The sequence below is a fragment of the Protomyctophum parallelum genome (genome assembly GCF_964188405.1).
Source record: "Protomyctophum parallelum genome assembly, chromosome: 4".
Lineage (NCBI taxonomy): Eukaryota > Metazoa > Chordata > Actinopteri > Myctophiformes > Myctophidae > Protomyctophum > Protomyctophum parallelum.
The window spans coordinates 26697877-26711317 of record NC_139700.1 but is presented as its reverse complement, the minus strand read 5'-3'; the positions used below and the strand labels follow the sequence as shown (position 1 = coordinate 26711317).

The 13441-nt window shown below is 43.4% G+C and overlaps 1 protein-coding gene across 2 annotated transcripts in view; it reads left to right on the top strand.

Moving 5' to 3' along the window:
• b4galnt4a (beta-1,4-N-acetyl-galactosaminyl transferase 4a) overlaps nucleotides 1-13441 on the top strand; it is a 324656-nt gene that overhangs the window by 208474 nt on the left and 102741 nt on the right. For both annotated transcript variants that reach the window (XM_083763365.1, XM_083763364.1), the window contains exon 7: nucleotides 11714-11781. In XM_083763365.1, coding sequence (XP_083619491.1) covers nucleotides 11714-11781 — 68 coding nt within the window. The remainder of the gene's footprint in view (nucleotides 1-11713; nucleotides 11782-13441) is intronic.

The window sequence follows — 13441 nt, the reverse complement described above, 5'->3', positions numbered from 1 at the left end:
CCATGCATGTTTTGACATCCGGTTTCCTCGCTTGCAGACCTCCATTGTAAGAAACGGCTTATGTTACAGTAGTATTAGCTTATCATTAGTTTATCTTTCACCAGAAAGGTTAAAGAGATTGTGACATTTGTGACATTTTTAGGTTTTCTGAGCTCAATTGTACCCAAAATATGTGAATTCTCTGGCTCAAACAAGTGATGTAAGAGCCAGCAAATCCCATATATGTCAATGGGATTTGCCAACAGATGTTTTCACTTTGCCTGTTTTCATTGCAGCTCAAAAGGCTTCCAAACCCCAGAAAAAACTCCAGACCACAGAAAATCCACTGAATGTTCAAAGTTCAGGTTTTTGGGGTTTAATTGAGGTCATAAAACCTAAAAGAAAATGTATGTCATGAAACCTTTAATGTTGTGCCTGATGCAATGAAAAATCATATCAGATCCGAACATCGAATGGATGATGATCACTACGGACAGCACCGTAGTGAGCACCTTGTACTTTTGGTACTTTAAGTACATTTTGAATTCTGGGCTTTTACATGTAACTGTGTATTTCTACATTGCACTATTGATACGTTTACTTAAGTGAAGAATGAGAGTAGTTTTTCCACCACTGATTTGTGGAATGTGCTGTCGCCAGGCGTTTAGCCCTGATGGGGATGAGAGGCATGGGGAGGGACGGCAGCGTTTCCGCTGTGTTTCCGCGGAGACCTTCGTCAGCATGTCGTCGCGCAGTGCCACGTGCATGTTGGAATGAGTCATTCTGGGGGATGCGTGGGATGGTTCCCCATGGTAACGGCTGAATGCTCCTCTACACATGCTCCTTTGTGTCAGGGTTCGTTTCTCACATAGAACGCAGCCATAGCAACCTGCTGCTGCTGCTTAATTGAATGCTAATTAGCTAAACAGGTGTGGGCTTGGTACGTCTTCTGGGAAGAACAGTGGTTGAAAAGTATTCTAGCTGGTAAAGGGTGGGCTGCTGGCTATATATTGTGCACTCCTACACCAGCATGCCTGTAAGAGCATGCGAGGGCCACAGACAGGACAGTTCAAGAGTCACAGCGATTTATTTCAGTCTTCACAGTTCAGTTTTCATTTTTTCATGTCATATGAAAGCATAGCTTCAAATTGACATATTGGTTGTTCAGTATGACTCACCAGTTTTGGAGATATGGCTTATAGAGTAATGTCTTGCAGAAAACAGCGAGTTGAGAAAACAGGCTTGAAGGGTTCACTTCTGTGAACTCTAACATTACAACTAGCTACATGTTTAAGCATTTATTTCATATTTACATGTCGATTTCAGCTCTGACACTTATTTCAGACATGCTCTAGTATGTGAAGAGTCTGCCTGTGCTATTAACTCATAAAAAATAAAAGTTATTCTCCTGTGATGAAAAGCTGTGATTTGTGCGATTCACTGTTACCCCTTTTTGGGGGGGCCCTGAGCTTGAGCTCTTCGAGGTCACGCGGACACTCAAGCTCAGGGGCCCCCCTAGCTCAGGGGGCCCTGGGCCTGGGCCCAGCAGGCCCGTTGGATAATCCTCCCCTGGCCCACACCACCATATCCCCCGAAGGTCCCCCTGCAGATCAAAGCATCAGGGGGCCTTTGTCCAGGTATTAGAAACACTATCTTTTTCTATTTGCCCCTGCTTGGACATTGCACTGCGTGCACGCAGGTGTGCGCACGCATACGCGCACATAATCCGAGTGAGCCTTATCTATTGCCCTGCTTTTTTCACATTAATCATTTTGTGTGCCACAGCTAATCTGTAATGAGATTTCTTTCAATCAGATTGTGTAGAGCTGGCTCCCACAGGGTCCCCCACTGAGCCTGGCAGGGGTATACTGTCTGAGAGTGTGTGTCCTAAAAGTAGCTGCTGTGTGTGTGTGTGTGTGTGTGTGTGTGTGTGTGTGTGTGTGTGTGTGTGTGTGTGTGTGTGTGGGTGCGTGCATGCGTGGGTGCGTGTGTGCGTGCGCGCACACATTTGGGGTGAGTGTAGACATTGGCACTGCTGCGTGTCACAAGGGTCGTGGTATTGATGTCTGTCTCAAAAGATGTATGCCCAAACACACACACACACACACACACACACACACACACACAGAAACTGGGTCAGGGAGGTGTGATCAATAAGCAGACAGCAGAAGAAGCAGTTGGGGCGTCTCAGAGGACAGACAGGGTGTGGTCACTACTCACTTGGCTACTATGAGCTCCATTTACACACCTCAGCCTGTGTGTCCTGGACACCGTGGCTCTGACACAGCCAGGCACACGGAACCCAAGCCAGGCCAGCTACAAATACACTGATCCATACAAAATGCAGCTTTTGAGACATGCATGCTCATGATGAATGTTTTAAAGTCCAGAGTATTGATTTGACACCTTAAAACTAACTGCCTTCCCTAAAAGGGCTACTACTATTCGGGAACAATGCAAGTCGGGGTTAATGTAGTAACCAGTTACAATATGAATGTAGCATCCAGTTACAATATGAATGTAGCATCCAGTTACAATATGAATGTAGCATCCAGTTACAATATGAATGTAGCATCCAGTTACAATATGAATGTAGCATCCAGTTACAATATGAATGTAGAAACCAGTTACAATATGCCATATGAGTTTAAATGAATTAATTTAATACATGTTTTAACCAAACTCAACAGAACCTTTCATGAGAAAACACCTTCCAAATACAACGTCTGGGAAACATGAAATGCAATAAATCCAATAAATGACATAGTAACAACAATCTGGTTCCGGTCGCAGTGTTTTGGATCTTCAAAATAAGGGTTGAATGGGGAGATATCCTGGCATATAGTAATCATTTTTTAATTAATCCTGCCGGGAAATGTGTTAAATTAGAAAAGTTCCACAGTATGACTTAAGAGTATTAAGAGAGGAGAAGAGAAGAGACATAGCAAATAACATTGATTTGAGCTATAAGTTCACTGCACAATTCTGCTTTAGTTTCTTGTATTATTCCATACTTTGGGCCTCTCTCTCTCTCCTCTTCAGTATCGCCCCAGTGCATAGAATGAGACTAGCAGGGAAGCGGAAAGAAAGATGAATGAAAGAGGGAGAGCCGTAATGACATATTTCCCCATCCATTCATTTATGTATTTATTATTTATTTTTCATTCTGTGACATAAAGGGGTCGCCATCCCTCTGAAGTGACTTCTCTCAAGCGTTCGTGCGCGCACGTGTGTGTGTGTGTGTGTGTGTGTGTGTGTGTGTGTCTAAAGTTCACCATACAGAGTTCTGAGAGACAAAGAAAGATAATTTGGTAGAATAAAATATCCCAAAATTCGATTAAATAAATGGACTATAGATCCATCAATAAATCAATAGATCAATAAAAACCTTTATTGATCCCGAACGTGAATTTCACCTTGTGGGTGAACCATGCCGTATCGTGAGATGTATTTCATGTGTTGATTCATAGCATGGTTGTTAGCTTGTATGTCTGCTGTTTCCGCCGCGTGGCACCCGTCGTTTGGCTAAGTATGGATTGGGGCTTTATCCTTCGTGCATGGTCGAAACGCAACTGACTCCAGATCAGTGTTGATTTTGAGCTTGTAGATCGGCTATTTTCAGCATGCAACAGAGTGTAGAATTACTCTCTTGATGATCTCTTTTCCACTAGTTTATATTTGTTGATGAAATTGTCACTATATTTAGTCTTAGTTTTAGTCATCATGGCTTAGTTTTCATTTAGTTTCCATTTAGGTTTTGTCAGCGAAAAAAGTAGTCGACGAACATTTTTCGTCATAGTATTAGTCGGCGAAATCAACACTGCTCCAGACCTGATGGTGTACTTCTGTACACTGTCTGTCTCCCCCAGTAAAGAAAGTACATTTTCATTATTGGAAAGAGAGATGGAGAGAGCGTGCGTGCGTGCATGCGTGCGTGCGTGCATGCGTGCGTGCGTGCGTGCGTGCGTTTGTGCGTCTGTGTGCATGTGTGTGTGTGTGTGTGTTTGTGTGTGTGTGTTGCCCCTCGCTAATGGCTGTCTTCCTTCCTTATTCTCTGAGCACTTTAGCTCTCATCTACTGCAACATCATCTACTGTAAAGTACTGTTGCCCTAGCTGTTCAGCGAGAGACTCTGGTGTGTGTGTGTGTGCGTGCGTGCGTGCGTGCGTGCGTGTGCACCTAATTACTATACTTGTGAGGACCATTATGTCCGCACAAGTGTGGTTAGAATTTGGGAAATAGTTTGTACATTTGTGAGGACAGGAAAGCACTGCACAGATAGCATTCCACAACATTAACATCCGCTACTATAGAACCTCATGTAAAAGCTTCATTCCCCATTTAGAAACAATGTTGTATACATTTGGACCAAGGTGTTAGGTTACATACTGTAATGCTTGAATTCCACTTGGCTCACTTTTGTGTGTGAGACGGTCAGGACACCAAACAGATATTGGACCCAAAAGCAGGCACAGGAGGCAGGTACAAAGTTTAAAAGTCTTTATGGTGGTGGGGTGGGCAGAGAATAGTGGCATGAGTGAAGCAATAAAGACTGTGGCTATGCAGTACACATAGGCGTGTGTGGAGAACGCTATACCTACCAACATTAGAGTGAAAAATCAAGGGATCTTCTTTTCAGACACAACCATTTGACCACATATAATAATAGTAATAATAACTATAATAATCCTGCATGTTCCTTCCACATGCTACGTCCGGCTGGGAAAACTCCCCCCGTCAGGTGAAAAGAAGCAGATTGGACTCCTCATGCATAGAAGGAAGCATGAGGTCAGTCCGCTGCCCCACCAGGTTGGCAGAAGGAGTGTAGCGCATAGGATTACATGATTAGATCATTGACACTGGGTGAAAAAATGGGTTGCAAAATTGTGGGATAGGAAAAAAAAGCTAAGGTTCAGATGCACAAACATGATCGTTATATGGTTAAACATAAATGTTATAAGGTTGAATGTGGGTGGGACAAGTTTGGCGGCGGTTCCGGGAGCTTCATTAGCATAGGAACATTATTGCTACAGTTGGTAATATTATCATCCACAGTACAGAAATTGTTAGAGTTAGGATTGAGTTGCTCAAAACATCTGGAGACATTCTGGATAGATTTAAATTCAGGAGCAGGAGAAGGAGTAGAAATTCAGAAGTGTTGGCAGGTATGCCAGTGGAGACGGGAGCTCCCGTGGGCACGGGGCGGGTGTGACAGAGACACGGCCGCATAAGCAACTACACATCAGCGAAAATGTATTCTGGTTGCTTTGTCTCTCAATAAAGAAGACAAGCTGTGAGAGATGCTTCCTCACACACATGAGTCAAGCATCGGTGAGATCAGGTTACCAATACATCATCGCATGGACACTCCTTCAATGTTCAAATGTATGTTTTCCCAATGTGTCCCACATGCAGTATTAATGTCAGGAAATAGTCATTAGCTTGTGAACTTGGCTCGAGTGGTGTTGTAAGAGACATTTTTTCAATGCACCCATATTGACATCAATAGTAGAGTAATATTACATCCTGTATGGGTGATATACCGGCGATGATACTAGTTATTTAGTATCATCGGAAACACCCACAGGATGTAACATCAGACTTTTAATCATATGACACAAGATATCACCTCCACCCACAACAGCCATGAATTAATTCATACATGTACTGTATGTGGGAATTACAGTAATTAATTAATTCATGTATTAATTCATTGTTTTAATACTACTGTATGAACCCACAGAGATTGTCAGTGCAGTCACGACACTTTTTTTCTTTTTCTGACTGAGCTAGATTCTGGCTGTCTTTAAAAGTGGGTATGGACACTTGTGTGCAGATAGATTTGTGTTATTTTTATTATAAAATATAGTTGGATAGTTCAGGGGGTTTTTTGTATATAAAAGGATAAATAGGACTCCATCGCTAGCACTTAATGCTTTTACTGTAAAGTCAAGCTTAATTATTTTTACTGTTCACAGTACAGCAGTACAGTATTAGCCTGGCGCAGCCACACTTCACCCGCCCCTATTGCATATGCCCAGAGGCGGATTTAGTATCGCAACGCGAGGCTAGTACAGTATATAATCAATATTTTGAGGATATTCAATTAAGGATATTTAATTGAAGGTTTAGCCCTTTGACTGTTATGACTACAATTTGCATACACCATACTAGAATTAATAGAAGCCATTCATTGCAGCCTCTGCAATTTGGAAAATGCAGTAAGTTATGTTGCGCATTTGATTATTTTTTGATTAATTGTTCAGCACTAATACAAATCATGGCCGACATTGCACCATGTTCCGGACTTGCCTCTAGATTATTTGGACACCAATAATAATAATAATAATAATACAAAAAAAGTGAAGTGACATAGGATCCTTATATTATATCGTCTCTCTTGGGTGGAAACCTCACATGTCCAAAACGGTTACTTTACAGGATTCTTTTTTTTTTTTTTTTGCGAAAGTAACAGATCGACAAGCTCAGGGTTGACAAGCTTTCTAGCTTTGGATCCGTTACTTTAGATGCTTTGGTGTGAGTCTGTAAGTACAGGTACATGTATGGCGTTAATTTATGTGTGTGTTGGACGTCCCAGGTGATATTTAGAAGGTAATGTTGGACGTCCCAGGTGATATTTAGAAGGTAATGTTGGACGTCCCAGGTGATATTTAGAAGGTAATGTTGGACGTCCCAGGTGATATATAGAAGGTAATGTTGGACGTCCCAGGTGATATTTTGTAACTACTCAACGCCTCACCGTCTCTACAGGAAGTCATACTGCCTGTGCTGTGTGACTACTGCCTCTCTCCATTTTGATAAATGATAAGTGACAACTCTCTCAGAGAAAGCTGTGAAGTTGAGTGCAACATTCTGAGCACCGTTATCTCACGGCCGTTCCCATTTACATGGAGCAGTTCAAAGTTTTAAGCTTCTGCAAAGGAATGCATTCCTCTTTTTGTTCCTCCACTCTAGCATGAGTTCTCAAAGCAATTTGACTTGCAGTGGAAGCTAGCTGTGCCCCCATGTGCACTCCACGGTGACAAGAGACTTTGTTTTAATGACGATTCCTGTGGCAAGGGAATCAAAATGTCAGTCAGCCTACCCACCATTTCAATTATTCAACTACATACATACATGCATACATACATACATACATACATACATACATACATACATACATACATACATACATACATACATACATTAAAATAACTTCTCATTACTGTAATAATATGAATGTGATTTGGTTCGCACTCAATGGCAAGAGACAACTTTTCAGGAAAGTGTGAAAAAACTACTTTCTCTGCCATTTCAGTTGTTGCCAATTACCCCGAACAGAACAGAACACAGACATTTGTGTTGGTTGGAGCGCCCGGCCCGGCCGGAGGCAGTGTGGTGGTCGGCCATAATTTCATCACGGTCCAATTTACGCCAAAATAACAACAAAATGAATAAGGCCTGAGAGACCCTTTTCACTGCCTGGGAGCAAAGCCCAGAGCTCTAGTATTTATTTGTGTAACACTCGCATGACGGCAGTCAAGGCCAACTACCACACAGACTGACCCCCAAACACCCCCCCCCCCCCCCCTCCACACACACACACACACACACACACGCACGCTCGCACACGCACGCTCGCACACACACACACACACACACACACACACACACACACACACACACACACACACACACACACACACACACACACACACACACACACACGAGGTGGGTGGGTGTGGTTTGTTTTGCCTGGCTGGAACCAGCTGTTTCTTTCTTTTCACCACTTGCCCCCATTTTGTTCTTGGAACGCACGCCAAGAAGAAAATAGGGAATAAGGGTTAGGCCTTGAGGTTAGGTTTAGGCATAGTTTTACTGAGGTTAAGTTTAGGAAAATCTGGTGGCGACCGCTCTGAGGCCACCACATTTATGTGGGGGCGAGAAGGTTTGGGGCGACCATTCTTGTATTCTATTATAACCAGAACCACCCAGGGGGAGGTAGGCCATTCAAAAAAACATATACTGTATAAACTTTAAGATTACGTTGTGATGCATTTTGAGCTTGTATATTTGCTATTTTTAGCTTATTTTAGTTCATTTTTTATTATAAGTTCTGAATTATGGGTACCCAGTTTTACATCCTGAGCAGGGCCCAAATTTGGTTTATACAGTAAGAACCTTTTTCTGGAAGCAATCGTAACAAATGACCGTCCTACATTCTATAACAAATAAAGGACGTGTGTGTGTGTGTGTGTGTGTGTGTGTGTGTGTGTGTGTGTGTGTGTGTGTGTGTGTGTGTGTGTGTGTGTGTGTGTGTGTGTGTGTGTGTGTGTGTGTGTGTGTGTGTGTGTGTGTGTGTGTGTGTGTGTGTGTGTGTGTGTGTGTGTGTGTTGTGCCCACCAGCAGTATCCTTCAGGTGGGTGTCAGAGTGAAGTGACAGTGGCTCACATTGTGCGGTGCTGCCCTGAGGCCGGCCAGCCTCACACAGAGCCTCTCAGAGGAGCTGGCTCTGGCTCTGGCCAGGAGGCCTTTATTGGTTTTGGGTCTATGCATGCATTACTGCCTGTTAGGGAGCTTTGCTTCTTCCTTCCATGGTCGCTCTATTCCCATGCCAGCAAACACACTTCAGAGGTGCCAGCGTGCGCATGTGCGTGCATAATTGTGTGTGTGTTAAGTATAGAGCGCCGCCGCTACGTATATGCCAAGCCGACCGTCATAATAATTAATAACAATTTTCTTTGCGGCTCTGCCGCGTAATAATGTACGCTAGAGGTCTTCATGGGTCCAATTTGACCAACCAACACCAAAAAAGAACCGGAGATAATGGAGCGGACCTCTATTATTAGAATTCTGGCTCAGAGCCCGAAAAGCACTGAGGGGTTTGGAACCGCAGCCCGAACCGAACCGCCTATGATAATGAATATGCAAACCGTTACCCGCACAAAAACTGAGTACCCGAAATGACCGAATGCCGTAATTATTAATTACCTACCTTACCTAAACGTAGTCCGCTGTTGTTTACATGCTCATTAACGTGAATGACATGCCACGTAAATCGCAGTCAATCGTTGAGGACGCAGTTTATAAATAAAATAATAAATTGTGTGTAATATTTCTTCTTAGCCATTGCTAATCCACCGTTCATTTATGTTGCACCAGTTGTTCAGCATTATATCTTCAGCTTGGCGTTTCCATTCGTCTTTGCACTGCAAACTCGATTGCAATAAGGGGTCTAGGACTCTTCAACATGGGGATTAGCAGAAATCTGGCATGTTGTTCGGTACAATACCTGCTCTGCAAAAGCTGCAGGGATAGCCAACACAAACAAACAACCATGATCCTCCCTAGCCTTCTTCTTTTATTATATGCTTCAATAGCCGGGGCAGTAATTTGCCGTGTCTGGCTGGCATGAGGAATTGAACGGGCATTGCTGTGACTGCAGTGCTTGAACAAGACCCCGGAGAACGGCGATGAGCCGGCATCTTTACAGATGGCATCGGTAATGAATCTCTAATTCCTCCGTTCCTCCCGAGTTTATGGCAATTTGCCCTCACCTCGTTCTCTATCTCTCTCTCTCACACACATTGTGCAAAAATAACTCTCCTCCCCATCGATTCTGCCTGACGGAATCTGCGCCTTCACTCATTTTCTCAATTACTCCTTAATTTCCCTGCTGTTAGAACAATGCCATCTGGATAGTTCACACAGACCTTGTTCTAGTATTCTCCATTGTGAATTCATTATAATGAGCAGGGCTCATGCAGCAGTGGCTGGATTTTTGTATACTGTAGGTGTCCCCACAGTTTAGACTGTTCCTAACCTCGCCCCATGACTATAGCCCTGTCCCTAACCCTAACCTCGCCCCATGACTATAGCCCTGTCCCTAACCCTAACCTCGCCCCATGACTATAGCCCTGTCCCTAACCCTCCCTAACCCTAACCGCACGCAAAGCCACGCTGTTGGACTAATGCGCCGTCGGAAAGTACGAGCAGAACGCTTGTATATAAGATCCCAAGCTGTGAGCTTGAAGATTTTCTACTTTTGAATAGCCAACATATAAATGGATTAAGTGGTTAACATAATTGTGATCTAATATTAACTACTTTTACTGAAGACCCCCTGGAAACCCCCCCCCCCCCCCCCCCGAGGACCCCTCTGGGAGTCCCCGGACTCCACTTTGAAAACCCATGCTGTAGACCAGCAACGTTGACGATGGAGAGGGCCACTATAGTTCCACACTCACTCCAGAGAGCCACATTGCATATTATTGTAGCAAAAATAGCCGATCTATAAACTGAAAACGTGTCGCACTGCGACACGTTTTGAGCTATCTATGCTGTGGACTCTACAGTGTAGAGTAATTGAAGATTCGTAATTTTGTAATTTGTAATCGTCAGTCTGTAATTTTCAGCCACAGTCTGAACACATTTCCTCAACCGTTCTTGTCACCTTTTCCAACAGATGGTACTATACAGATCTTGGTGACTTGTTCTCATATCTTTGTTACTTACTAGATTAGTATTTTTTTGTCTTGACCACAAATGTGTGTAGACTAGACAGATGCTAGGTTTGATTTTTTTTAATCTTGCATCCTAGTTTATTTTTCTACAAAACACAACAAATTGCAGGAGGAAAAAAACCAAATCAGTTTCATGTGCACGGTTCAAGAAAAACATGGAACATCAGAAGAACAACCGCACAAACAACAGTTGGATGTCTCTTCAAATAATTATACTCCGCAGCAGCAGCAGCAGCAACAGCAGCAGCAGCAGCAGCAGTCGCAGAGCAGAAAAACATAATGCGTTCCGGCCCTTCGGCCTTCACCAGTGTATGAATTCTCATTATGATTCATATTATGTTGACTGAATCACTATACAGTACATGGGAAATGACTGACTGACTGACTGACTGACTGACTGACTTGTTATTTGACTAAAACATTGACTCAACGGGATGTTCTCGGGCGCTTGAAGCGTTTGCATTACACTGGACGTGGGTGTACACTGTGTCACTTTGAACTCAGAACTGTAGAGTTACATTGCGTTGAAAACTAAACATTGTATCACCAACTGTGTGGGATGAATGTGTATTGAATTGAACGTTGTACTGTAAGGGATTTGGTTTCCCTATAATTTGTTTAATACGCTAGGAGATCAATGAATTAGGCTGTAAATGGTGCATTTATACAGTGCCTTTATCAAGGGGCTTTACCTAGATTTACCTTCACCCATTCACACACACATTCATACACCGATGGTGGAGGAAACTATGCAAGGCACCAACCTGCACATCGGGAGCAAGGGGGTTCAGAGTGTTGCTTAAGGACACTTTGACACCCGGGATCGAAGTGGGAACATTGTGGTTTCCATGCGGCCACTCTACCGGCCACTCTACCCCTGATCCACTGCTGTGTGTGTGTGTGTGTGTGTGTGTGTGTGTGTGTGTGTGTGTGTGGGTGTGGGTGTGTGGGTGCGTGTGCGCACATTTTATTTTTCCTTATTTTGTATGGTATTGTTGTGTGTACAGATTCTTTAGGGGTTGATATGGTAATCTGTCTGTCCCTTGTAGGGTTGCTGGTTGTTTATTTCATCCTTTATTTATGAAGACTATAAGACAACTGACCCCCCAGGCAATATGGCCAACAAACTGCTACCGTATTGACTCACCATCTCATGTTGTTGTGCATGTTATCAACTCACACATGTGTACTCTCCTGTGTTGTGTGTTGCAGCTGGGTACAGAGTGGACTGCTCCCGGCGAGTTCAGCAAGTTCAGGTCCCAGTCGTCCAAGTCTGTGCAGTAAGTACTTGCAATAAGCACACGCGCTATATACAGTAAATATATACGTGTTCCTCTCTGCTGTGCTAATTCCATTCTCATACTGGTGCCACTCCAGTACCAATGAACCACTTAAATCTTATTTAGCCGTCGTTGACCAAATGTTTGAATGTTTGAAATAGGCATGAAATAATAAAACCATGGGAGAAGACAATGCCATATAAACGATATTACGATATCCACCCAGATGATATCTAGTCTCATATCATGACATGGATATACTGTATGCGTATAATATTATCAATTATCATATTGCTTTGTATGTGAAAGTGATTGTGAGCAGCGTTAATGCGTCCCACCTGGCCATCCGCAGCCTCTGTAGGGATTGGTGTCCTGACCGCTGTCAGTGAAATGGCCCTCCGTCCCTCGGTCCCTGTGCTAAGTGGTGTTGTGTTTCCTTTCCTTGCCGGCTAAAGTGCTCTTGCGTGGCCGTTTATGTACAGTATGCGCCTCCTCCTCCCCTGTACAGTATGCGCCTCCTCCTCCCCTGCCACATAATCACATCCCGAGGCTTTTAGCACAGTAAATAGATGGCTCAAGAGCTGACTGGACACTTGAGAGCTGATGATGATGATTTTGAGTGAGCGTGTGATGCACGCATGTGTGTGTGTGCGTGTGCGTGCATGTGCGTGCGTGCATGCGCTCGCCATGTGATTTTATTAATCTACTTGTGAGGACCAATGCCCCCACTAGATAAATTAGGTTGTAGTTTCGATTTTGGATTTGACATTTAGAGGATAGGTTTTAGCTTTTAGGGTTAGAGTGTGTGCCGGACCGTGTCATGCCCCATAAATAGCTGATCTACAATCTGACAACGCATTAGCTCTGTGATGCGTTGTCTATTTGGGGCTTCCCAAAATGCAGATGTCCTCACAACTCACAAGTATGCTAATACAGTCGTGTGCATATACAGTATGTGTGTGACTGTGAACTAATTCATGCATGTGTGCGCTGAGTCCCCCTCAAGCATTTCCAGTGCATGTGAACATGGACGTCGGCAGAGAAGCGTCTCTCTCATTAATATGAGAAGGATTTTAAACTCTTCTTCACATCTCCTCAGAACAGCCAGGGGCCACCGTTTTGCGTCAAATATTTGTTAACACAAGGGCTCAGGGCTGGGCAGTTAACCGGAAATGTATCCAAACCGACATTTACAGTAGAACCAATAACCAACGTAATCTTGCTCATAATCGAATAATTCAAAAGCAAGTTTTTATATACCGTGTGTATATAAGCGACTAAATAAATTAGTCTGATTAATTTGGTTCCACTTTAAACTCTCTGACTTAAATGAACACATTTTTGCTTAATATGCAACCTGATATTAAGGGTGGCCATCCTTTATTTCTATTCCTTTTTTTGTTGTTTTTTAATCCAAGGCTTTGTGGATGAAGCCCAGAATGTTTAATGCAGTGCTAAATTATTCACATGCACTGCCAGGGCTGAGCCTGTGTAGGTTTCCCAATAATGTAGCGCCCCTAAATGGTCCAAGTTGAGTTATAGCAAACAAACTGAGTGGAAAAATAAGGCGAAAAACATCCATGTAATGACAGAAAGGCTTGTGTTTTGCACACGCACACACGCACGCACGCACACACACACACACACACACACACACACA